Here is a 27,918-nt window from a genome sequence, read left to right on the forward strand (position 1 = left end):
TTCTTGTCTCACCCTTACTGCAAGAAGACATCTGTACAAACAGCTCTCTGACTGCAGACATCCACAGACTCTGCCCCAAGACAGCCCATGGCCCACCACTGTGCTGAGCTGATCTGGCTGATGCACAGAACAAGCCAGACATTGCTGAGATAAACAGACTCAGTGAGGTTCTCTCATGGCATAGTAAGGACCTGGTCTGACACAAACTTGTCTACTATGCCACTTGCAGGGAGAGATAAAATGACCTTTAGAGCAAATATCATCATACTGTGAGCAGGAAAAACAAAGTTGTGGGTTTGGGAACCTCCCTTGCAAGCTGGAAAAGTCACAGAAAAGAGCAGTCAGTGGGTTGCAGCCAAGAAACTTTGGCAAAGGGCTACATTGTTGAAACCCATGTAGGAGCACTACAAGTAATAATTCCTTACCTTTGACAGTGATTTGGGCTGTGGCTTCGATCATGCCAAGGGAAGAGATGGCCACGCAGGTGTAGTTGGCAGACTGCATGATGTTATTCAGCTCCAGGACATTCCTACCGACGGGCATCTCATCTTCTTTGGTCAGTTCCTCCACACCAGCCATCCACTTCACGTAGGGCATTGGAGCACCTACTGCCACGCACGTGAGGTTCACGCTCCCCCCAGGCATCACCTCGTGGTTGCTTGGAGGGATAGAGAATCGAGGAGCAACACGCCGCACTGAAACAAGGAGGAGACAGCTAGTAGGGTCACAGAGCCAGCAGAGAGTACTGCAGAGGTACATGAGAGGCAGTCAACATTTTTGCCTGTCTATCCCTCAGGACAGATAAAATGAAGTGCAAAAGCTGTTCACTACTTTGCCAAATTGCACACACTTTGCTCTCCTTCCTTAGCCACTGGCATCTTATTTGCAGAACTCATTAAGAGATGGCTCAATTCGTTTCCTCCAAACATAGCCTTCTGAAATCATATTACTAACATGAAACATTCCTCCATTTAAATTACATCCTTCTAATTAGAGAGCATGCACAAATGCCAGTCACACACTTCGCACGGGGCCCACTGAAGCTCTGCAAAATGGAATCACCTGCTCAATTTATTAGCTCTGGAGCAAAGCAGCCAGTTCCCTAAACCTCACAGGGTTTGGGCAGGGGCAGCAGAAGGGTTGCTTTTTGAATTAGCACACGTGTGCTGCTAAATAAAATATAATTCCTTTCAAAATGTAACTCAGGTTCTACCTTGGCTCAGAAAAAATAGTCACCCGAGCTGCATGACATTGTCAGGGCCTGAAGAGATCACCTTGCTGGGCAGGAGAGAACTAATCCTGACAGATGTGAGATCATATCCATTTTGACAGAAGAGAGCTGGGCTGGCAGAACCTTTCCCACCTTCGTGGCAGCTCTTTGGGAGATGTATTCCTCCTTATTGCATTGCACAGCTTCTCTTCATATCAATCCCTTGCTGGGTATTTCATTCAAGACTTATTTGTAAGCAACTCTCAGCTACAATAAAGCTCTAAAGCTGCCTGCCATATGCATTCCCGTCAGGAAAATGACACTGAGAAATGAGGTCCCTTCTTCAGGGTTAGTGTTATGGGCCTATTTAAGCAAGGGTAGAGAAACAACTGTGCTCAGTAAATCTTTGTCTCCTCTGGGCAAGCTCATTTTAGTCTGTAGTTAAAAAGGGAAACTGCTTGAATGTGTCTTGCCCAGCAGCTCTGCTCCCCTCTAGCCTCCTCCACTGAAAAGGCAGCCCCCGAGCAGCAGCCGGGGTCACGACTGACCGGCTCCAAGGAGCCTTTCCCTGCCAATTATGCTCCTCCATCAGTGCACTGGGCTGGTGGGGCAGTGACTGCTGCAGTGCTGGGGACAGGTGGGAATGGGGCAGGAGCTGAGCAGGGCCAGATAACAACATGCCATGGGCACAGGCAGCTCCAGGGGTGATGGGGGCCTGGGGACTCACAGCTCTGCTGGCCTGGCTCCTGCCACTGCAGCATCTCCGCAGACAGTAAAGCTGCTCACAGCCCCATGAGCCACAGAGGTGTCAGCTCTGCTTGCCAAGCTCTACCCAAATCAAATTTTACTAGTGCTCTCTTTGATGATTCATCCCCAAACCATCAGGATTGCAGAAATATACTGAACACAGAAGCCCCCACACTTGCATGTACAACAGAGCTAAGACTTTGTGATAAATTAGACAATACTGTCAACATTGTGTGTGTACTACACATCGTCTCAGTGACAAAACAGGGCTCATTAGCTCCTTACCAGCCAGGGTAAGGACAACTTAAGGATAACTTCCCTTTTTTTTTTTTTTTTTTTGGGAATATAAATCCAAAGTCTTGCTGGATGCCTCTTTTAATCAATTATTAAATCTGAAATCAATACCTACATGAGCAATCACCAGTGAAGTGTTACCTGAAGATAGGGCAGTGCTCCCCAAATGAGACAGAACTGAAAGTGTACTCAAATGCTATGCAGTCATGAGAATACAGACTTAACCTGATGGACATGGCAATGGTTTAACATGATGGCATGTATTTCCAACCAAAGCATCCCAGCACCATTCATTAAGAGTCAGGTTTATTTTCCAATGAATATGGCATTGAATTATTCCAGGTAGAAGCTGTTCAAATTCTGTCCCCATCAAAGGAGCAAACCCGCCCACCCAAGCTGTATTAAAACAGAAAAAAAAAGGCAAACTTTGAGGATAATGCCATAGGTGTGCACAGAGCACTCACACACATGCACATGGCAAACAGGCTGGCAGGCACTGAAGGCCACTACAGAGTCAGACAGACAGTGGTGAAAGGGCAGGACAGGGAGAGGGAAAGCACGCAAGTACTCACATAGAGGGACCTGGGAAAACAAGACACTGGAGGACACAAGGCCATGCAGAAAGGTCAGAGCCCAGCATGCACAAATTTTAACTTCCAGCCCTGTGAGACCAGAGGCAGCACAGCCTGCCACAGACTCCCTTGCACCCCACACTGTGTGCCCATGTCAAGCACCAGCTTTCAGCGTGCTCCTGGGGCTGTGTCACGTCACCCTTGATGTGTCCTGCAGAGGCAGGACCTGTGAGGGCTATGCTGTTCCTCCCAAGGGATGTCAGCAGCTGGTCATGGCTTGCTCTTCTGCAGGGAGGGGACAAGCATTTCACTGGGGCTGGGGGCCCTGCAGCAGGGTGATGGGAAGTCACTCTTCCCTGTGCCATACACCTGAGAGCAGCAGAGGTGGTTGGTTCCTGTGTCTAGAAAAGGGATGAACGGCAAGGAAAACTCCCCTGTGGATCCAACAGTATGAGACCCCCTCAACAGCCTTGACAGGGGCTGTGCCTCCCACACACTGCAGCCTGCGGGTGCCAGGAAATTGTGTGGAGCCTCAGCTCTCCAGCCTGGCAACAGATGAGTGGTTAAACAGGCTTCTGTGGTGCATTTCTGCAACCCAGAATGGCTGAGCCGTCTTCCCCTCATTTGCACACCAGCAGAGCTGCTGAGCTGGGCTCACTGCTTTGCACCAGAGAGCAGCAGTGCCCACGGCACCCAGCTGCTAAAAATGGATGCCCTGTGTAGGGGTCAGCTCTCTACATGGGAAGTGGGAGGAGGTCAGGGCAGTGCCTTCGGTAAGAGATCTGGCCCAGACAATGCTCTGTCAGAAGTATGTGCAAAGGAAGGGATGGGCTCCATCAGCCTCCCATCCTCTTGGGGGATAATTGGCAGCTTCTTGTCCCAGTCAGTACGGAGGGAGAAGGGGAGATGCTGTCAGTTAGCATTAGCAAGAGCTGGCACAGCTCTCACAGCATCTTGCAGAGCACCATCAACACATTCCTCAGGCTCAAGCCAGCAATTTAAGTTGCTTGCTTTTCTAGCGTAAGAGTCTGGTAATAATTTAAATCAGTGTAAATCCTCAAAAAGCAGCATTCTTAGAATTTCTGTCCAATTTACAAGTCAAATCACATGGGTTAGCACAGTCCATGATTCTACCTTAACTGCTCCAGAAAATTTTGGTTTTTTGCAGCAATGAAATTTCCCTTTTAATTACAATTTTCTTGACTAGAATTTGCAGTAATTTTTTTAATCCTCTTTTTGGATAAGGATCAGAAGAAGGTGGTTTGGAGGTTTTGCAAGAACAGCACAGGGAAAACTGCTGTGAATATTAAAACTATTTCAATGGACAATCCTATAATTCTGGGGTTTAGTTAAACCTGCAGACTGTCAAAAATGTGATTCATTATAATGCATCCCGAGAACAGGCATTGTAAGGGCTCTGTGCTAGTCCACCATTCCTCCTATCTCCCCACTGAGAGCATTCCTTAGGAAGTGAAGTGAAACTCGGAGCAGTGAACAGTGAGTGCAGTGCAACCTGAGCCCATGCCCTGGATCTCACAGGACCAGGAGAAAAGACAGTGTGGAGTCTGGTTTCCCACTCACAGGGGGGACTGCTGGGGGGGAAGGAGGGGAGCAAGCAACACTAGAGCCACAAAGGTTGAGAAATGTTAATAATTCAGCATGCACTAACATGCACATTCCTTGCCTTGAGAGCAAAGAGCTTTAATCGATTGCCTGGCTCCTTTCAGCACAGGAGTGGCTGTTTCCACACGTCTCAGGTTCCCTCTGAGGGTGAAGTTACCTCTCTGGAGAACGAGGGACACCCTCCTCCCTGCTGCTGTTTGCAAAAGCTGTAGGCTCTAAGCTCAGGGCTCTCAGGCTGGTGCTGTTAGTCCCTCTCATGTGCTGAGACACTGCTGGCATCCAGTGAGGCTCTGCTAGAAACACAACAGTGCCAGGAGGACTACCCAGGCTTCTGAAGTCATGCAGTGCTGCTAGGGAAGGGGAAACCAATTTTCCAAATTTTCCTGCTGGCTGCCTTGGCCACAGTACAGCTTAGCAGATGACAATGCCAACACCCCTCCCTCTGGTTTCTAGAGATCCAGGCACCTCTAATTGCCCACTCCTGCTTTAGGGTTTTCTTTGAACCATGCCTACCCTGCATCTAATTCTGGGCCTCATCTTTCCCCGTCCTGGCATTCCATGGCAGGCTCACTGGCTGCTGCCCCATGGTGATGGAAAGCTGTGGTTGTCCTCTGCACGCTTCTCTGCTCCTCTCTAAGGCAATTCCAGCTGCTCAGGTCCTGCACCACTGTCCTGCCATCCTCTCCCCTTCGCTTGTCCTCTGCACGAGGGAACAGCGGCCTGAATCCCTTCTGCTCTGAAGGAGAGCTAGGACTGCCTGGTCTGCTGCTCCTCCCCAGTCCCAGCACAGACAAGACAAGGTCAGGGGGCTCTGCTCTACCTCCCAACTGGGATGAGCAGCAATGTGTGATGCAGAGGCACATCTCTGAGAGTGTGAGACTGTCCAACATCATTACTCGAGCCAGGCAAGCTGAAGGATCCCTGGGTGCACAGGGTGTGTTCTTGCCCTCACCAGACTGATAATCTGCCAAAACTCCTGCCTTCTTCAGGAACCACCTCCTCCAAGTCAGGAAGGAGTGAATTTAGGAGCTATCCTCAAATATGATCATTGGTCTGCATGGTTTACTCCTGTGTAGACACTTTTCATCTCTCCTCAATGCTATCACTTTACGAAAGGACTTCAAACGGAAAGGCAGTTGCTGAAGTCTCACAACCTATTGACAGAACCAACAGAAGGAGAGGAAAAACTGGAACCAGAAAAAATGCATTTACAGTCTAATCTTGTGCTCAAACAATGCTGTACTATTTATGCTCCCAATGTATCCTTGAGTGCTGACATTTTATAGACAATTTCCAAAACAGGGCCTTGCCATTTTTGGATTATATTTCAGCTATAACTTTTAGGTCTAATTATTTGTGCTGACAACCACATATAAAAGAGGATATATCATTACAGTGGTGCAGCACTGGAGACACATCAGCATTCAGCATACTGACATACTAATAGCAAAGTAAGGGAGAGCAAGATTGTGGAGCTCCACAATTTGCATTCGCTCCCAGAAATTTCTCTGATGAAAATAACACAACATTAAGGAGGGGAATAAGAGAAAAGATCCACTGTATCAAGATAAAATAACTTGTTAATAAATAACCTTGTAGCAGTCACAAAGCAATAATTAAATGCATGGGTTAGCAGTACACAGTTTTAAGTAAAGCTGGAAAAATGTACGATGTAATTATCAGTGCCTAACAAATTATAAGCATGGCAAATCCCAATGGAATATTTAGAAACTAATTTCTGGCTTCACATTAAATATTTGTGTATGTAGGTATTTTTGGTGGAGTGGGAAGGAAGGGTTGACACAAAGAATGAGAAATTCTTCACCTCTGCTGGCTAATATCCATTCTCAGCTGCCTCCCTTCAGCTAAACCATGTGGCTAAAACATTTAAGTGCCCTGTCAAAGGTTTAGTCTCCAGAGGCATCTCAGACATCACAAAAGTGCTCCAAATTCACTGAAATCTATGAGGCTTTGGGCCTTGGCTTTGATTTCTTCTTTTCTTCCTTGTTCTCATTTTTCATCATTGTCTTGGGATGAGGTAATTTTATCCTCCACAAAATCTATTTTTAGAAGGTAAACAACAAAGGTCCTGTTCCTCAGTACAATCTAAATGAGAGCATGTTCTAGGGAGAGAAATGGGATTGAACTCAGTGTACTGGAACAACCGCTATGACAATTTGTTAAAACTTGTTCCAGTGATGATCATACGAATTCATCCAGCTGCCTGATAGTTTGTGTGAGACAAGCCAGGATCTCTTCCCCATGCCACATGGGGAGCAGTGTGAGCAGCCCTCACCTCCAGCATGTGTGAAAGGACAGACCTCCATAGAACCTGTTCAGTGAAGGAATAACCTCTGGAAACTAAATCCAGACTTCTGCCAGAAATCCCAGCTTTCCTCAGCATGAAACCATGAGTGCCTCGAGCTAGGTCTGGAGCTAGATTTAATTTAAAGGCTGCAGTTGCCTTCTACTACTGTCCTTTATTCTCCTCTGTCACTCTGAGAGCAGCAGGACAGAGCAGAGTAAAACACCAATCAGGTTTTACTGAATGGCTACAAGCTCCTGTGCACATCACCATGGAACTCCCTAAGCCACCTTTGGTATGGCTGGGGCCACTGCCAGAGCTCCCTGCTCTCCTGCCAGCAGGAGGAAGACCCAGCCCCAGAGAAGGAAGGAGAGGCAGACCTGCTGGTACAAAGATCTCTTGTCTCAGCATGGACAGTGCATGGAAAATGGGCACCCCAGCACAGGGACTGCTCAGGAGCAAGGAAATTGCTTCAGCACAAGGGATCTGGATCTCAGCTAGCTGCCCCTGCTGCCTTGTGGCAAAGGAGGGCAGCATGCTGGGTTCTCCTCCAGCTGAGATCAAAAAGTAAGCTTTTTGCCTCTAGAGAAAGTTAAAACTTTTAAAGCTTCAGGAGGAATTAAGGAACCACACTCCCTAGCAGCTTGTGAGGGGACTGACCGTTCTGATCTCTGCTTCCAAAGACTGCTCTTGATCTCCAGCCAGAAAGCAGCAGCACTTTAGAGGTATTACACTTGCACCTAGCACGAATAAAGGGTTAGAGAAGGACCCCACACAGAGCAGCATGCACTTCTTCCTACCCTGCCTTTGACAAAACTGCCCTGGCTGGTATTTGCATGCAAAATATATTCTGTGCACTTTAAATCTCAAGCAACAAAGGCATGCAAGCAAAGTATCAATGCCATCACCAGAGTCACAGCAAACAGTAAGCAGATTTCACCAGGCACACTGTGGCTGTGCCTGGAAAGGAGCCAGTCTGCAGGGCCCCCTCCCGTTTTGGGGATGGCTCTCCTCTCCCTACTGGAAAAGTCCCATCTGACGTGGCGTACTGTAGATGGATAAGAAGTGAAAAGGACCAACCTTCTCGCTGATCTGAGAGATGAAAGTTTGTTTTGTTTGATGGCAGAGTGCGATGAAGATGAGGAGGGAATAAAAAAAGACAAGGAAAAACACAGAGAGTAAAAACAGGCCAAGCTTCATCTGTCCGCACACCACTGAAACGACAAGACAAGACTACAGAGGTCAGCCATGACTTCCCACCATGCACACACCACTCCACGGCAGGGACAAGAGAGGCTTCACTCACACTGCTCTGGTCCAGAGCAGGGCCAGCCCCTCTGCCTCCCTGACCCACTCACCACTCCTGGAGGCAGGGCAGAGGGGACTGCACATCCCACACATCCCCACATGGAGGGTGCTTCAGGGACAGCGCCACTCTGGGCCAGATGCTGGACACACAGACATGTTTACATGTGCAGAACACTCACACAGAGCAAAGGACTCCAGCCATCACACATGTGCTCCCATACATCCACTCCAGCTACAGAGATGATGGCAAAGGCACTTTAAACCCATTGACCACACACTGGGAAGACCATATATGTAAATCCGAATTTTATAAAGTATGAAAGCAATGCTCCAAGTGGTGAATCGAAAAATCTTCTACCATGAAGAGCTGTTCCCCCTCTCCAAACAAAGAGCTAAATGCAGCAGAGAGGTATTAGGCAAGTGACAGACATGCGCAGTCTCAGCTGGGCTCAGTTTTGAGAGCCTTATTGGTACATTGTGCTGCGAGTGAGAGATGGACAAGAAATCAGAAGGACAAAAACACCCAGAGAATTGAGCAGGTCCCAGTTTTTGTTCCTGCGGGAGAGACAGCAGAAGGTTAGTTGCATTTTCCTTATAGACAAAGGAGATCTTATTTCTCTAGCAGGAATGACCTCACTGCAGCTACAGATCTGTGGCATACCAGCTGTAATCGAACCCTCGCTGAGAGAATACACAAATGGATTTGATAGCTAAAGACTGCTTATGAGTCACATTTTTGATGGGGGAAGGAGAAGGTGGGGGAAGGAATTTGCTTTCCAGCAGAAACACTGCAAATCAGAGAACAGTATGTGGCATTATACAGTGCAACAGTACAGTAAGTCATTTCCAGCAATCAGAGGACAGGATTTTAACCAACACTGACACAGTACAGGCAAGGCAACAAGCTACCAATACCAGCCACTACAGTGCCCTATGGAGTGTAATGGAGCTTGCTGGAGAACAGCAAAACACTTATTTACATTTTTTCAACTGAACTGATACCAGGGAAATTGAACCAGTCAACTTAGAGATTAACTGGCCCAGAAGTGAGGGCAACATCCACCGAGGAGCCCCACCAAGATTATCTTTAAAACAAACAGTCCTAAGTTTAAAGTCCAGGTTTCCTCGGTCCTGCTTTAGAAAGGGGATTTACCTCTTGGTCTACAAAACCTTAGCATAAGGCTCATTTGATCCTGTGAGACCCTGTGATGGGAGGGAACCTCTTTATTGCTGCTCCCAAGCCAGCACTTTATTTCCTAATCTAATGGAGCGTATCACATCTGCATGGCTTCAGCAGGCAATGAGGGGCTCCTGCCTTCTGCTCAGCTCTTCCCAACAGGGAGGATTTGTTTCCTGCCCTTGCTCAGGAAGGACAGTGCTTCTGGCAAACCAGGTGTGCCTGTGGAAGGCTGTGTTTCTGGAAAGCGGCACTAACATCACAACAGGGCAACACAAACTCCAAGTGCTGCCAGCGTGGACCAACCTACTCATCTATTGGGACTGTGAGACCAAAGGGAAGAGGCTGGTGAAGGGTGTGAGACTGAGGGATGATGCTGGAACAGCTACAGGAAGACCTGTCCTTGCTATTGAAGCTTCTAGAGCCAACCCCTGTCCTGATCCCAGCCATACCAAGGGGACTCACTGTGTTGCCACTTGGCTGCCTGGGGGAGGGAAGGTGAGAGGTGCTGCTCCAGCTGGGGGACAACCAGCAGCTTTGTTTTGGGGAATCTGGCAGAGAGATCACACTGCATCAGTGGGCATGGATAAGAGTAGGCTCCAGCAGTGGCTTTCCACAGGTGTTGACACTTCAGATTAGAGCTGGAAAGGTGAGGAGACACATGTGAAACACACTAATTCAAACAGATTACTTTCTGGTTTGTCAAACATGAATAAGTTTAGGACCTGCTATTTGCCATTAATTGATGGATTATCTCCTAATCTCATTTTATATTAGTGTCTTATAAGCAATAAAAACCAGTAGCAGGCTATTTTGGAACAGCTGTAAAGCAAGAGGGAACACCTGGGCAGAAAGTTCTCTCTGCTCTTCCCTTAGTTAAGGCTTAAACAGCTGGTGGTTTATCTGAGATAAACCTGATAAATGGTAAACTGAAAGTTTCATCTACTTACAGGTTTCATTCACATGGTCCCTTATCTCCAGTTCTCTATCCATGTCACTCCTAAGGTAAAAAGCATGTTTTATCAACAGTTTTTCTGCTTTTTTACAGAACAAATGACTGAGCAGTGATGGTAAATAACATCTGCCTCCCCACCATGCAGGGACAGAGGTAGAGGATTTAAGCCTGGGGTTACACATAGTATCCCCTGTGCAGAACACCACAGCTCACTAAGCATGCTACTGTGTTCTCACAAACCTGAGCTGCCTGGCAGCTAAGCTGAACACGCCAGTCTAAGTGCAAGTTGAGCCACAGCAGAAAAGCCACCAGAGGATAGCAAACTCAAGAAAGTAAAAACGGGGCTCCATTTGAAATCCAAGCTGCAACAGCAAAGTAGCAAAGAGCAAGGCTGTATCAGACATATGTCTGCCAGTTCTGACTGTCAGATGGCTCTCAAGCTCTACAGGCAGAAATTCCTAAGTCAATTGAATTTGGCTTTTACTCTGCCACTGATGTGCTTGTCTGTGCAGTAGCAGCAATATTCTAACCACAGCAGCTTGCTGCAGGAAGAATGAACTTGGATTTATGTGGGGCTCAGCTTCTGAATAGTCTTGGTCATTAGCTACCTGAAACAAGGCAGGGAGCTGTGGCCAAGATACGTATGCATAGGTCTACGAGTTTAGATCACTAGCTCAAACAAAGGAACGCATTTCCAAAGCTTTTCAAAGTGGGAAGCTAATACTTCCCTGAAAGCATCACGAAAGTTCATTATCCCAAGTGGTACTGCAATTCTGCTGGGAACTGCCAGCATTTGTCCTGTGTGAAAACCCTCTGGTGCTATGCAAGGCATTAATGTAAAGGCCAACCCAGACACTCTGGAATCCAAAAGACAAAGAGGTTAACAAAAACCCGGAGGGGGATAACCTGTTCCTGCTTATCTCCAAAAGCACATCTTGTGTCTCAAAGATTCCACATAAATCAAATTTTATCCCTTACAGCTTTTAGTGGTATAGAGGAACAAAAGGACAGATTGTCTTTTTTATGCCAGATTACATGAGAATAAGACAACCTTCCATTATATCCGATGAACAATGTTTTCATGCCATAGTGATGAGTATATTCCATCCTAGAGAGAGAGACAGGATGCTCAGGGTGCCCAACCATCCTTTCCCCATTCATAGTGCACACACATGCATGCATGAATTCAATTATGAGCAGAAAATCTCAGAGCACCAGAGACATATTTCTTAGTCCTTTGTGCAACTGGATATGGAAGGGGAGGAAATGGACATTTAGTTGGCACAGATATGCAGGCCTAATTGTTCCACAGATGTCTGTGCAGGTCTTGTGGGGAGGAGGGGTAAAGAGGTTTTCAAGTACATTTCTGTGTTGCATTATCATACACTGAGCCACCAGTCACTCTCCTTCTATTTTCCATAAAGGTCATTCTAGAAATAATAAGACTTGAGCCTTGCAACGCAAGGTCCTTTGAACCATCAAAGGATTTGCAAGGAATAAAATTGTTAAGCTTATTTAGTTGAGTTCTATAAAGCACATTGGAATCTTTAGATGGAATGTGCTAGTTAAAGGACAAAGAACTATTATTTACTAAGCCATGATCACTACAAGTATTACAGCATAGCAGAATGCTCATAGAAACACACTGACGGTGAACACACTTCCTTGCCAGGAGAAAATATGACAAAAATATTCATAGTAATATTTAGGGAGGAGAAAACTTGGCAGAAGCCTCCATGTGCTTCTCTGGCTCTGAAGCCGGGCAGCTCTGGTGTGAGGATACACAGGGGCAGCAGCAGGAGCCACAGTGCTGGTGTCACCTGTGGCACAGCCCTGGCTGTGCTGGCCCGAGCCTGCTCACAACCAGCCGAGGTGCACCTGCCCACACTGCAGCCGCTCCAACCAGGGTCACAGCAGCACAGCTACAGCTTCAGCATGGACAAGCACCCGGGGGCAGAGGAAATGAAATTAGAAGTACTGAAATTCCATGCAAGGGAGTGCACTTCCTTCGGCCGTGTCCCTGGTCTCTGCTGCGTTATCCCAAGGTCAGGGCTGTGCAGAGCCTGCACAGCCATGTCGTGTACGCTGCAGCTGCTGAGGGCTCTGCTCTGCGCCTCCACCTCAGCCTGCCTTTGCTTCTTCTGATGGCACAGGGCAGACATCTGTCCACAGCAGCCGTCAGGGTCAACCAGCCTGATTCAACTGCTGGTCCATGTTTCCTGTCATCCAGGCATCTCCCTCACAAGTCTCTCCAGTCCCTGCTTGCCTGTGATCACTGCCAGCCCCTCAAGCACTGGCAGTGCCCCTCTCTGGTCAAGGATTGTCACCCTCATCAAACTGAGGAGAGGCGGGTTTAATGGAGCACATTGCCAGAAGTGTGCATACAGCTGGGCTGTAAACAAATGTATTCCCTGGTTATTTAGCTGTTTTTCAGACATCTCCGGTTTTGGTTGCTGACTGTTCAACCACTGTCCTCAGCTTTTACTCTTCTCCTGGCAAGAGCCTTGAGCTTTGACTGCTGTTGCTATTTTAGCTGCTTTAATATTACATAAGCAGAAAATGTTCTTTTTAAAGGCGTCAAGTCCTCTTGCTCCAGGCCTGTGTCAGTCATTCAGAATTATTATTATTTACACAAGGTCCCTGCTGCAGTAAGTATCATACATCCACAAGTAGCCATTTCAGTGAGCTCCCTCTGTGTCTGAGCCTAAGCTATTGCCAAATTCTCAAGGGTAAAACCCTGCAGAGGCCAGAGAATTGCTGCTAGGGTCAGAGCAGCAATCCAAATTTCATTTTAGGTGATGGCTCCTTGGTGAAATTTGGCAAATAAAATTTCAGACTCCAAGTAGGGTTCCCGGCTGTCAAATGAAATACTAGCCTGGCCTTTCAAAAAGCAGATCAAGAAAGCACAGATTTTTGCAGTAATACCATTTCTATTTACTGCACTCTGATTTACTAGTTTGCAATTTGGGGACAAAGCAGATAATTCAGTTTTAAATGATCTTTTTTCTTAAAGTAGCAGTGCAGCTCCTTCTCTACAGTATGTATAGCATTTTCGGCTAGAGAACTCACTGCACTTGCCCCACTGGGCTGTGCCTTCAAGGCCTGAAAAGCAGCACTTAAGAAGAGAAAACTGGGCAGCAGATTTCTCATTTGATGTCAAGTATGCAGCGAGGGCTCCTGTAAGTACTAGTCTAATAGCACTGCCATTGCTCACTGCTGTAAGCAGCACTGGGGAACACTTCTAGTGAACTCCACAGTTCATACATACATACATACAGTCTTCCTACTCATCTGCTTCATGTGTAGAGAAAGAAAAGGGTAGAAAACCCCTTCATATGGGAAAAGAGGAAAATAATAATAAGTGCATCTGTTGTGGGGTGCACCACACAGGCCACCACCTTCACAGCATTTCGCAGGACAAGACCTGTGGCTGAAAATGCTTCTCTTGGTGCAGATGCCCCTGAAGCTGTAGGCACATGAAAAGTGAAGTGTGTTCCTAAAAACCCAGTATAGGTGAATAGTATAGGTGAATTGGTGCAATTACACCATACTCCCCGTGAACATGGCAAAATGACACCACCTTTTTTTTTTGTTTCTATACAAGGTCCAACCTGCCTTCTACTCTTAAATCAATTTCTTCATTGTCTTGAATCAACGTCTTGGATCTTTTGCTGCTAAATTAGACAGCAAGCTCTCTGGATTAGAGGAATCACATCTTCCATGTTTCTATTCCCTTCCCTTCTCCCTGCAGCACCATCAAGTCCCAAATCTAATCACTGTTACAATATATTGTAGTGGATGTATCCACAAAGGGATGAGTGTTTCTTCATGGTGGTAACGATAACATCCAGACCAAGCACTGGCAAACCTGCTAGTGGTTAAAGGCAGGATAGGACTATACCAGTGTGTTCCCTCTAAAGTCCCTACTATGGTCCAGATAGCCACCTTGCCCTGGCATGCTCCCTGCTCTTGCTTCCACCTTGTTCCTGCTCCTCTGATGGTCTGGATGTTTTGTGCCACCCTCCAGCAGTGGGAGGCAATCAGCTCCCAGTGCTGATCCCAGCCCCATCCCAGCTCAGCAGCCAGATAGACCCATCAGTCCAGAAGCAGAAGGCTTATGAGAGTTGCTTTCCAGCACACTTAGTAAGATGAAAATAATAGCTCGAAGGAAAATGCATCCATTTTTCTTTACAAATCCCTGGTGTGGAAATGTTTTAACTTTTAATGAAGTCCATCTGTGCAGAAGTGCTGGCTCTAAAGGATTTACAGAGACAAGACACTGGTATAGCCTGCTCCTTCCTCCTCCTGTTTTTCCATTGATATAGAAAGCCCTGAGCAGTGCCCAGATACTCCTTCTCAGCACCCAGTCTCTTCCTTTGTTAGCGTGACAAGTATAAAGATGCTAATGAGCCTGTGCTTTCTAACACAGCCCACTCACAAAGGATTACCTGGGAGGCTAGGAAAGGGGAGAGAATATGATCAAAAACATAAATCCCAAGAGTCAAGAGACAAACAAACATTTGAACTATCAGAAAAGCAATAGGCTGTAAATGAGAGCAGGCAAAAGCAGTCCCAAGAACTACACAGACTGGAAATTAGTGCTGCTGCTCAGCACTCAGCCATGCTTCCTGAGGAAGTGGACAACTGCTTGGGTACTCACTACAACGAGGTCAATCATTATAAAACCACCAAGCAAGGGTGGTGCAGTCCATAGACTTAATTTCCACTGTAATTTAGCATTAATTAATGTCCTCTCTAGTAAACATGCAGGTACTTTCTGAAGATCCCACTGCAAGTCACTGATGTGTCTAATGACAATACTGTAGGACTATCACAAAAAGAAAAAATCAGGGATTTCTATCCTGTATCCCAGACTTGAGAAAGTAAGATATTTCTATTTTCTCCTTGCATTAAAGAAATAAAATACCGTTCTCGGTTTGAGTAACTTTTTGAAGTCTTTAACTGATGTAGTATCAAGAAGACTTTTTTTTTTTGTAGAGCATTTGCTATCAGAAACTGTAAGCAAAAAAAACCCATCTAGGACCTAGTATGCACAGGAAATACCATCTAACAACATCATCATAATTTACAGGCTGTCATGTCTGAAATATACAGAAGGACTTTATCAGGATCACATAAATTGGAGATTCACATTGTAAAGATTATGTGCAAGAAAAAGGCTTGTTCAAAACATTTATGTGTAAAAAAGTGACAGTTAACAGCAAAACATATGTCAAAGAACATGCTTTTGTCTGGTGAACATGAGGATCCTCTCACATGTGCAGACCACTCACAGCCCATGCTTAGCCCCAACAGGACAGATGAACCTTGCTGAGCACAAGCCGAGTGTAAAATCCAGTACACTCCTCAGTCCTCTGGGATTCATTTGCTAAACAAAGAACGTTCATTAGTAAGAAATTGTAAAGTTGTTAAGAAGAGGCTTTTCTACCTCTTGAAGCTTTTGTGCCTTTTTCAGCCACATGTCTATAGAAAATAGAACATCGACAGTCTGAGCATGTCACAGGAGGCAAAAGCATCCCAAATACTGCAGCAGTACAGCTGAATGAATATCCACACAAACCTATGCAAGAACAGCCAACCTGGTTACTAGAATCCTTTCTCTCAGAGAGCAAAGGGTCAATCTGGGATGAATTTTAGTACAGCTTGCCTGAAAAATGAAATTGCAAGAATACAGGGAATTTAAAATCATCCATAAATACATTGTGAGAGTGAAATGAGTGATTCCACTGCATAGATATAGCTTCATCTTCTGAATATGCTTAATTGGATACTTCAGTCTTCCAAAGACTCTTATAATCCAAATCAGGCTGCAAAATAAAAAGCAGTCCCCCGTAATAAGCAACAAAAACAATGCCAGAAGCCACCCCTAGAAGCAAACACACAGCATGAGAAGACTTTATCATTCTCATGTCCTCTTTCCATACTAACCAATGCATATACAGCCTTAAGATTGTATTTTCTTTCTTTAAATCAGAGGAAGGAAGAAGTGAATATGAGATTTTATTGTTAGTCTGTTGATTTACTATATGGAAATAAAATCTGGTTCTAACTCTTAATAAGCACCAGCACAAGAATGTTTTTTCTTTTCTTGAGAAAACCCGTAACTACATTTCCCAGTGGTTCCTGACCAGTGACTCTGGTTCTATCGAGTTTCATATGAAGCAGCACGTTTTTTTCCTTGCTGAAATTAACAGAAAGTGTACAGGGAATTTAGCACTTGCTTCTCTCCGAGCTAATTCAAACACCTTCAGTGTAGACCAACAAAACTGCCAGGAGACTATCCCAATATAAAACCTAGTTATTTTGGTATGTTGAAAACATTTTTAAATTGGCAACATAGCATAACCATTAGAAAAATTGCTTTACATGAATTGTCGCTAATTTCCAGCAGGTTCCCAGTGTGAGCCATTAATACCCAGAGGCTCAATCACTGATGCATATAAGATGGATTAGGACAACTCCAAAAAGCTGTTCAGTTTTTAAAGGTACACATTCCAAAGCAGAGGCCTAAATATTGGCTCAGTATGGCTGAGCAATCTGGCTGATCAGAGCATGAGCAGTTTTACATTACTCCACCAAAGGTTAGTTTATACTGAAATGATTAAGCATGCCTTGATCCCAACCAAGATAACTATGACACAGAAATTAAGGAGCTCAAGAGAGAAAGGAATTCCCATTCTGCTCATGTTTCAGTATTTTACATAACACCATATAAACAGCAAAAACAGATTTGCTTTGTGAGTCAAACACAACGTGGATCAAAGATAGCACTGAACTTGCTGTTTTTTGAACAGAAGGCCCCATCACACAATACACAGTGTAATCAGGGCATGAAGGCAGAGAACGTTCTCCTTTCACTGAAAACCATGGAGATTTTGGGAAGGAGGAGAGTGACCTCCTTGGGTGGAAGCTGCTCTTACCTCGAACATAAAGGTTGGCTGGGGCAGAGTAGCGGGTTCCTGCGCTGTTGGTTGCAACACATTCGTATTTGCCTTGGTCTGACTCCTCACTGTTCTCTATTTGCAGAGCTCCTGTACATAAACAAGATGAAACAGACAACTCAGGTTACGGCAAATCTGGTAACCAAACCAACAGCCTCTGAAAAGGAAGGCTGTACCCCACACTTTTAAGGTATCTTCCTGGGTAAGTATTTCATGATGTTCCCTGGACCCACAAGGTACCAGCATGCAGCCAAAGGTACCCAGTCTGCTGTTAGAAAATTGTGAAATTGATTATTATTATTTTTCTAATGTGCAGGGAACCAATTACTGATTTATTTCTAACCATCCCAACCACTTCTATTTTTTGCTTCAATAAAAGATGAAAATGTACACACACACACATATTAATTACAGCTTTGTATGGGACTTCTACCTAATAAAAAAGGACCTTTAATAAGTCTCTAATCAAAACAGGCAAGCACAAAGCACACTTAACGGTAGCTGTTTCTTATCTGATCCACACAAAGCCTAACAAACACTCAACAAATTACAACCTTCCTGCAGAAACTGGCAGAGTCCCATCCCTCCCACCTCACCACTCTTCCTTGGTGACGTCTCAAAAAGATAACTCTTTTTGAGAAAACACTTTGTCTTTCGTCAGCTTTTTCCATGTTAGTGCTCTCTGTATTTTTTCAGATTTCATCATATACAGTATTAAAATATTAGAAAGTTAGTCTGCGACATGAAAGATACACACCAATGCAATACATATGAATTGCTGCATGGTGCTTGTGTGAAGGCCACCCTCCCTTTGTCCCAGCAGTGCCTGCTCCCCCAGCTTTGGGTCAGGAATAGCTGCTTATCCCAGGCTGCATGTTCCTTGGGAGATGATCTGATCCCATCCCCAAATGCATGGGGGGCACAAGTAAATAATGACAGTACTTGGTCAGGGCACACAGAGTGGCAATTTACATGGGGAACCTCTACAGTACCAGTGATGTGGTAGTGAGCAACGGTCTAAGCTGGTTTTCTCTCATCTACTCAGCACATTCCCCTGGGGTCCCGCAGCGCTCAGCCTGGCAGCCTGGCCTTTCATCCAAATTCTTGCCCAGCACAGATGACTGCACAACTGGTCACACCTAAACTCCCTTAACTGAGCTCCATATGCAGACTAAAAGATGGAGATGCAGAGAAAGAAAGAAGCTGGATGCATGTGACAGCAACCTGGCACTCACTGCAGGAGTCTGTGGCCTTTGGCCAGATACTGAAGTGGCTGCTGCTCAGCCGGCTTTCCCCAGGCATTGTGGGAATAATTTTTTAAGTGCCTCCAAGTGCTCAGATTCTGCTGGCTAGTATTGCCTGCAAGAAGGGAACTCTGCTCACAAACCTTATACCAAACTAAAAAATGTTAACCCCTTTGCTTGTAATGATCTGAACTCATTTCTGCCCACCACAGTTCGAAATGACCACTGAGAGCTGCACTGAGAATAGCTGGTGAAATTGCCTTCTCCCTTCTTGCTAGTTCAAGCTGCAGAGGTCAAACACAGTTTTTCATATCATCAGAACAGAAGAAAAACTAATGTGAATCAACCACTGCCACCTACATTATTTAGAAGGATAAATTGAGACTGTAGCATAAGCCTATATGTCATGGGGAAAAATGAACTTCCCTGGGTTCTGCCATATAATAAAAATGATGTACAGAGCCCTCCCTATTGTTGCATTAGTGCTGGAAATGAGGCTTCAGCTAGACAGAGAAGGCTCGTTTGCAAAAAGTCTTTCCACCTACTAACAAAAGGACCTGCCAGCTTGCCTGGCCACAGCACTCTCTGGACACCTGCAGGCTGAAGCCTACAAAGCTCTGCTGCTTAATTCAGAGAGAACAGTGAATTTCTACACCCTGTCTGGGAAAAACATCTTCAAGCAGACAGCAGCATGATAGGCAGTGGAGCAGGACAAAGTTTCCCAGCATTGACAAGATACAGAGAATCAGAGAATCTAGAAATGGAAAAGACCTATTAGGTAACCTCATGCATCCCTGGGGGCCAGGGCAGGATTGCTCCCTATTGTAAATGTACTTGTCTTGTGTCCAATCCCATTTTAAATGTGCCAAGTGATAGGTCTCTCACCACTTCCTCAAGGAATTGATGCCACTGCCTGGTTATGCTCTCTGTCAGGAAGATTTTCTCAGGACTCACCATATATTACCCCCCTTCATAATTTCTGCTCATCATTCCTTGGGCATGCATGTGCTGCAGAGCTCATTCCAAGTACTTCCATCAAGCTTGTCTGGGAAAAGTGGTCTGTTGCAAAATATGCCCAAGTTTAACAAAAAACCCAACTGGTTGGACTAGAAGCAGAGCCAGCTTCAAGTGACAGTAGTGTCTACCTAGGAAAAAAGATCCCTAGATAATTCTGCCTTAAACACAGACCTTTTTATATGACCCTTTTAGCCATTTAATACATGTTACTGGTATTTTTTTACCCTTTTATACTCACAATCACCATGCCTCTTAAATGTCAATCAAACTATTTTTCATCTTTAGGGACCTCAATAGCAGAAAGAAAAAAAAATAATGACGAAAATGAGGGGAGTTTCAAAAGAAATGCTGTTATTGCTGGCCAATATGGACCAATGTCTAAAATCATACTATAAACATGCAACATGTCAGCAACTGCCTACAAACTGCTCAGGAACACTGGGCAAGGGACTCTGGGTTTGTCTGGGCTGGCACAACTATTCAAACTATGATGTGTCAGGAGGAAGACAAGAACCCAGAACAGAAGGAAGTTAACACAAACCTCTCATAAGAAACAGAAAAAAAATTAGGTACTGCAATAAATCATTGTTAGACAAACATATAGATCCTGCAGCATGACTGACAGTCAGCAGGAACTGGAAGGATCATGGTAATCATCATTGCAGTCAGTGGGGCTGTAGGGGTTTTCTTGAAGGACAACCTACAACTAAGTGAGGGATCCAGGAAAGCGTAGGGTGTCTCAGAGTACAAAGATTTATTAATAAAGTTAAGAAGCTCAGACATTTCTGGAATCAGAAAGCTGGAGACAGACATGCATCTGAGACTTGAGAAAAAACTTCCTATAAAATGTTCTCAGCCATAGTTCAGTGATCCCAGAGAAAGAAAGACATCCTCTCTTGGAGGGTTCATGTCTAGGCTGGACAGGACACATGGAATACAGGAAAGTTAAGAGCTGAGTTCTGAGTAGCATCTTTCCCTGAAATTCATGGAAGCTGCATCCAAAGATGCTCAAAAGCACAGTGAATTCTCTGCCTTGACAAATGCAAAGGATCTGATTTCTATTCCTAGCCCTGTCAACATCTCATAATCTTCTGCACCTCTGCAAACCAGGGCTAGGAAGGCAGATTTACTTTTATTCATTACTTGGGGATTTATGTTGCATAAGTCACTGAGTGAGGTCTCGTTCACACAGGATGTTACTGCAGACTCCTCACATGGACTCCTGCAGTGTTCCTGTGCCAGGTGCCTTGTTCCCATTTATGTGGTTGAGTTCTGACGTGCAATCAGACAGCAGGGCTTCAGTGGATGCATGAGGACCATCCACTACCAGGACTACATGGATACAAGTACACAGAGGAGCAGGGAACAGCTTTTTTGGGAGCTTGGGGGGCTCTGCAGCAGCATGTGCACATCGGAGTGAAACCTGTCCCTGCTGAGCACCACTGAACTCTCACTGCTCCTCTGTAGCAGGGCTCCAGAGGAAGAGAGGAATAATTCCTCACCACACTGCCATGTTACACCAGCCTTGTTTGTGCCTCAGACTTGCTCCTGATAACACATCTCAGCTTATCAGAGAGCTGACAGCTCCTGAGAAAAACCCCTGGCCACTCTCCAGTGCCAGGGAGAATGGTTACAAGGTAGAGTTTTCTAGGGCTGAAGGCAGGAGTCAGCCCTGCTGACTGACAAGCATTCCTTACTGTATATTCCTTATTCCTCTTTACTCTGTGCTGGTATCTCCTTGCCAGCCTCTCCCTCTCCTTTCCTAGCTTTTCTTTTGCTCTTTAACTTGGGCACAGACAACAGCCCCGTTAGCAGCTTTCCAAGATACTTATCTATTCAAATGTACTTGTGCTCAGGCAGAATCATTAGTTGCAGTGACAGTGGTTAAAAGAAGCATTTAAGAAGTGCCCTGCACAGAGAAAGCATGGGGAAGGCAGATCCTGATAAGGGACGCTTTTTGGCAGTGCTGGGTACTGTTGTGCCATGGAGGGCTTGTCACTCTCTTCTCCAGGTGACAACCCAAATGTAAAAGGCTCTGAGCTGCCATACAAATTGATCTCTCTGAAATCCTGCTCTGTAGCTCATTGGGAGCTTCTGCTCTCCTCCCAGAGAGCACTTCATGGAGCCAAACAAGACAGCTCCTGGGGCAATGCTTTTCTGTATCAATTCAGGACAGAGATCCATCCCCAGCAGTGGGAACAGCCCTTTTTCTCTATCAGGGCATTCACAGCCTCAGTCCTCTGGGCTCACAACTGGGGGACTGACTTTTTGCCCTGGTTATAAAATCAGACACGGAATTAAACACTCCTGTAAGTACCCAAGAGTCAGAGAAACCAGGCTGCAGACACAGAACTCAGCTAAGGAAAGGGCTTGCAGTGCAGATGTAATGAACCTGGTCAGGTAGCTACCTGACTAGGCCCCTTCCTCTCAGCAAAGAGGTAAATTTAGCCCACCTGCACACTAAGAGCACATGGCTATCCCTAAAACTATCCCTTTTCCTTCCCCCTGCTTTCCATCAGCTTCCTTCACATAAATACTACCTGACTTTTCTTCCAGCAGTATTCTTAACACCCTCTTCAGCCAGTTCCCTCTTCAACAATTGCTCAGGTCCCAACCCCTTTTCCTAAAAATTTCCTCCCAGGGAAGGAGAATTTCTCTAATAAAATCCAGGAAGCTGAGCAGCAGGGTCAGAGACAATCCTAGACCAAATAAGGACTCATAAATGTGAATATGGTGGACAAACAAACAATGTGAAGCCCTGAAAATGGAAGAGTTGGACTCTGACACCCTGGCTGCTGCCTGAGATAACAAACACTTGCTGTGGGAGCTGAGAAAAACACCAAACCATATGAGAGTCACTAAAAATGAAAATAAGCATTTCCCATATTCACTATTTTTGGTAATTTATAACAGCAACATCTCCCAGCTGTTATAGCGGATTGTACCTAGCCTCCACTAGCTATTGGCACTGCCAAATATGCAAAACAAGGTAACTACAAATGTATTTTCATTGATAGTGTTCATTATGGTTATTATGCCTGCGAGGATGGGGATTGGCATACAAGGGCCCTGTTCTGGATGGCAGCACTGCTGAGAAATCACTCTCTCGAGCACCAGAGGCAGCTGCTGATAGTACCTGACTGCTGCCAGGAGCTGGACTCAGGCAGGGAGGGAGGAAAGGAGACCCAACATTCTTGGCAGCGTGAGGCCTCCTCTTAGACAGGAGAGTTTCAGAATGCTCTGATCTCTCACTAGCAGGTACAGGGAATCTCAGGGGACTCTGCCTCAGAAGCAGAACTACAGCACTGTCAAAAGCACAGTAACACCTCTGTGTGCTTCTAAAGGGACATGAGTCAATCTGAATGTGACAGTAAGAAACATGGCATTACAAGCATTTCCAGGCACTATCCCACCCAACCTCCCCCTGACACATCTCCTGCAAGCAGATCTCATTTTAAAATTGTTTTTTCTTTTGCTTTCTTTTGGTGACTGGAAAAGCTTAAGAAACAGGAAGAAAATCCTATAATACACAAAGTACAACCAAATGTACAAACACATACTCAAAAAGAGACAGCAAAATTCTTTTAGCTTCCTCTAATCTCTTTGGATAGCTTTACGCTCCAGCTCGCAGGATAGCGTTGAAATAATGGAGCTATATTTAAACCAGTTCAGTTGGGACTGGAAAAGGTTTAGCTACAGCTACACAGAAGTCAGTGCAGGTGTTTACCTGGCTTCCCAGACAGCTTCTGACACCCAAGTGAGCTGATCTAAAGTTAATTCAGACAGACCTCTGCTATGCTGACGTCTGTAAGGAAGAAATACTCTTATGTATAGGAACCTCTGATATTTCCTGTGGTGACAGAAAAGTAACAAATAAATCTGACTGGAAAGGGATAATGCCTGAGATGATATTTCTTTACCTCCTCATGTGTATCCAATCTAGTGCCTACTCAGTCCAGCACCCACTAGAAACACAACTGCATTCTGCTTCCTCTTACAGCCCAAAACAGGAAAACGCAGGCAGGCTTCACAAAAGGTTGAGTGAGTTAAATTGCAGAGAAACGCTGGAAATTAACATCATATACTTTCAAAATATAAATGGGGCAGAACTTGCTTAAACATGGATTTGCTGATACTATCTGTGGGTCACCTTAAGAAGCCAGCTCTTGCATAATGTGACAGGCATTTGCCAGCTCTCTTTCTGATGAACGAACAGGGATTTCAAAATTAAATTACTATCTGGGACAGTCCCAGAGGGGTAAAGACTGAAGCTACAAATGGAAATTCTGAATTGTGGATGGGAGTTCCTCCCATTTCAGGGAAGCCAGAGATGTCTTGGACAGAAAGGACCAAATATGTATGGGTAAGGTCAAACGAGTTTAATGTTTAGAGATAAAAATCTCTTCTTGTTTACAGGGGTGCATGGTAGAGTATCTCAGGTCATCCTCTGTCTAACCAAATGCTGTTCCCTCCAGGTGGGTTTGCCACTGGTCTGGCAGAAATGTCTTGGATACCAACCCAAGAACTGCAGACACACAACTCCTAGCGACACAGTCACAGCAGCAATGAAATCAAACCAAAACCACCCCATCCCCCCAAAAGTATTACCAAAAGGGTTCATTAAGACTAATTAGTTCACCCTTCCTTTCAGACCAAATTAATGGATTCCAAAGCATCAAACTTACCTTAATGAGGAACAAGAGTGCAGCTGGGTATAGAACATGGCAGAACAGTCACTTCTACATGGACACAACCTCACCATCATAAAAGCACTTTCATCTAATCTGTCGTTATCTTTAGAAATTCAATGACCTCCATTTTAAATAAAAGGCATCGGGCTGACAGAAATCCTCTAGGAGAAGCCAGAGAGCAGCACGTGGCTTCTGTTTGCTCTCACAGAAATGTCATCTTTGACATTCAAACAGGACACATATATTTTAAATAATGTCAAGAACACTCTTAAAATACCTCATCAGGACTCAAACGGGGGTGGGAAGGGGGTGGGGGGTGTGGGAAACGTATGTTTTATGAGATGGATGGTTCTTTTCACAGAGATGCGATCGGTTCCCAAGCAGGACGTATGGAGCATCCATGTGGTTCTGGTGCTGAGTCACTAATGTCATCAGCTGGGACGGGCGTGCAGCAAAGCGTGAGGGGAGGCCCTGGGATGGCTGCACACTCAGCGCGCTCGGCCGGGAGCTCAGAGCGGATGGCGAGTTAGCATTCCATCTGTCACTTCGTTTTAGCATTTGCAGTAGAAATAGGAGATGAAGAAATAGTTTTAAGGAGTTTGCAACATCACAGCTGTCAATCTCCGATGTTCCAAAGGGAGGAATGACAGATATGTAAGCCCATTCATATAAAAATAAGGTTTGCAGTCTTTTTCCCTGACCCAGATTTGCTACAAAGGCAACTTAATGCAAATACGTATCAAACAGCAATCCACATTTATTCTAAAATCACTTAACAGGAGCTGAAAACATTAACCCCCAGCCACAGAACCAGTTCTGAGAGTAAGACTGTTAACTTCCAGCAGTGATTCAGGGAAAAGGGAGAGGAAAAGGGAGAAGGGGGAAAACTGAACCAACAAGGTTATGTTGATTTATAGGCAGTAGTCATTCTGTCAAGAAATCCAGAGGTCAGTCAAGAGGGGTAACCAAAATCACAAGAGAATTCAGAAGGGCCTTAGCACATAACGCTGATTAACATGCTAAAGTTAATCTAAACAGACAGCTTTGAGTGTTTAGGCTGGAAAAAACAACACTCCAATTGGAAAGTCATTACTGGTGCACACAGGCTGTGAAAACTACCAAGCGACTGTGCATCAGACTGGGCTGGGCTGTCAAACCAGGGGTGGGTTTAATTAATGAGGGCTTAAACAGCCAGATAGGCTTCTGATTTATCTATTTAAAACAAACCTTAATGATGCAAAACAACACCAGAATGTCCAGCTTAGAAAGGGGGATCTGGGTCAGTGGTTCTCCACTATGCCATCACATTAGAGGGTGAGTGCTCTTAAAAGAGAAATATGAGGAACACAAAGGTGCTCCTTATCCCAGAGTCACATTTGCTCAACCTTTCAAGAATTTTTCTCCTTCCATTTAGAGTTTCATGACCATCAGCAGCAGCACAGATGAATTTCACTATTCTCTTGTGAAAATGTTACCTCCATACACTTACACCAAAGCAATCCATCTAAAACCCTGGAGACACAAGACCTCAGAAGGTCACAACCGTGTGGGAAGTTCAGAGACTTTCAGGAGCTGCAAGAGATGTCAACTCTCCTGTGGGAGCATTTCTCAAACTTTTGCAAACTTTCCCTTGAATAAACCCCTTTCAACAGTGCAAAATTGCAATGGATGAGCCTACAAGAAATCACGCTAAAATCCAACTGAAATAAACACACTAGTGGGAGAGTGTAGATGAGCGAGAGCACTGGCAGAGTTAGGGCTGAGAATAAAAGCTGGAGATGAGAAACACCAGAGGAGAAGGGACAAGGCAGACAGGAGATGGAGTGACGTGACAACTGGAGGCACATTTCAGCATTCTTACCTCTGATCGGTGTACCACCTGGTGAGGTAATTTGAATGCAAATAAGATTAGAGAGAAGCATTAGTACAAAGAGGAAAGGAAGAAAATTATAACTAAAAAGCAGAAAGTTTTTTTTAAGCTAGAATTTGTATTAGCGAGACAGGAATAAACAAAAAGAAACTGATGTGCAATAAAAGTCAGAGTGACACTCTCAGGAGGTTAGTAAAGCTTATTGCTTTCAGGAGTGCAGTATCCAGACCTGCATCTTGCCATTAAAACCCCCACCCTCATGAACAGGGGCCAAACTAAGCTACCGAGGTGGCACTGCTGGCTGGCCTCACCACTTGCATTCACCCACACCACTGTTCAAGCAGTTGAGATGGAGAACACTTTGGGGAGATGGTACAGTGCCCCTTCATTCCTCATACAGAACAAGGAGGGTGTGCCCTGGGGCTGTGTGACTGTGAGTGTGCTGGGCAGGAGGGGTGGCAAGCGCATGGTAGCGGGCACTTGGTGCAATTTGGCTTTGAGGTTAGAATGACCAGTGGGACAAAATCTGCTCGCTTAAAGACATTAAACTAAGAGGAAAGTGTAATAAATCAGTTTTGAGTCATTCTCCACATTCTCATAACCCTTGTATCAGGTTCCCTCTGGCAAAGAAATTGGTGTCACGCAGAATTAACTTTATATACAGAAATATTTCGAAATGAAGTGGTTTCTGGTAATATAACAATGGCATGCTAGCCAGACCTCTGTTGTTCCTGTCTAATTTGGATGTTAGCAGAAGAAAGGGATCTCTACCCTCTTTATAAGGCACTGTAGATAATTTTACATGCTGTAATGAAGAGTATCTTATAAGGAGGGCTTCTCTGGGAGTAAAGTTAAATTATCCTATTGCAACAATCTATAAAGGTTCATTTTATGAGGTCAAGGTATTTAGCAAGTGGAGGCTCCACTGGTCAGCATCTTGAGCTCACTGTACAATCAATACTGAAGCATGATGGAGAAGCTCCAGCTGGGCTAATTGGCAGGGAACCCTTCTAATCCTCACTTTTGTCCCCTTGGTCTTAATTTGCACATATGAAGGCTGTTAGTATAAGGGAGAGAGATTCATGCAAATTGAATCTGTAGGCAGTTCATGGTATGTGTTGGTTTTATGCAGATTTGTAGGATCTGAATACCAAGCACTTACCAAAGAAAACTGAGGAGTTTAAACAGACAGAAAAATAGGGTTAAACAGGACACAGTGTGTCAAATCATGTTCACTGTATTGATTAATAAATACCAGTATGCATACAAGAGTGTCGTGTATCTCAGATTTACAGCTCATTCCATTATCCACAACAATGATCACCCAATGGGAAAGAAAGACAGAAAAGAATTTCTGTAAATACAAAGAAGGCATATTTTAATCACATTTAACTTGCCTCTTAAAAAGTAATTACAATATTTATACTTTTTCTTTTCTAACTACCCTTCCTTTAGGCAGAGTCCCTTTTTTGAAGCAGGAGCGCAATTCAAACGACTCATTTTAGCATTTTCCTCTGCCAAGATGACATCCCATTTTAACTTTATGTCTTATTATATTTTCTGATGTCTTCTATCCAGAGAAACTGAAGCATCAGGAAAAATCTTGCAGTGACTGAAGTTGTGGGTAATCTCTCTCTTGGAATAATAATCTGCTGCTTACTTATGTACCTTAGTAACTACTGCTACCCTTAACAGAACAGTTATACCCAGAGATACTTGCATGGAATAGCACAACCATGGAAAACAGGGTTATTTCTCTTTGCCTCTTTGGAAAGTTTGCCAAGTGGTATATTTGCCCTATTTGGTCTAGGGCATTCCCACTCTGGTGTATTGTGTGTCCCCCATCCCCATCCCTTCCAGTTTTCAGAGTTAAGAAAAGCATCACCACAATGTGTCACTTCCCATGGGAATGGTGTAACAACTTTGAGCACAAGCCCAAGGGG

At 44.9% G+C, this 27,918-nt stretch overlaps 1 protein-coding gene across 6 annotated transcripts in view; it reads right to left on the reverse strand.

Annotated features, from left to right (window-relative positions):
* The window catches only part of PTPRF (protein tyrosine phosphatase receptor type F), a 376,812-nt gene that overhangs the window by 73,526 nt on the left and 275,368 nt on the right, over positions 1-27,918 (reverse strand). For all 6 annotated transcript variants that reach the window (XM_083868101.1, XM_083868100.1, XM_083868096.1 and 3 more), the window contains exons 7-8: positions 17,133-17,243; positions 426-695 (exon numbers count right to left, since the gene is read on the reverse strand). In XM_083868101.1, coding sequence (XP_083724227.1) covers positions 426-695; positions 17,133-17,243 — 381 coding nt within the window. The remainder of the gene's footprint in view (positions 1-425; positions 696-17,132; positions 17,244-27,918) is intronic.

The sequence above is a fragment of the Zosterops lateralis genome (assembly GCF_965231275.1).
Source record: "Zosterops lateralis genome assembly, chromosome: 9".
Taxonomy (NCBI): Eukaryota; Metazoa; Chordata; class Aves; order Passeriformes; family Zosteropidae; genus Zosterops; species Zosterops lateralis.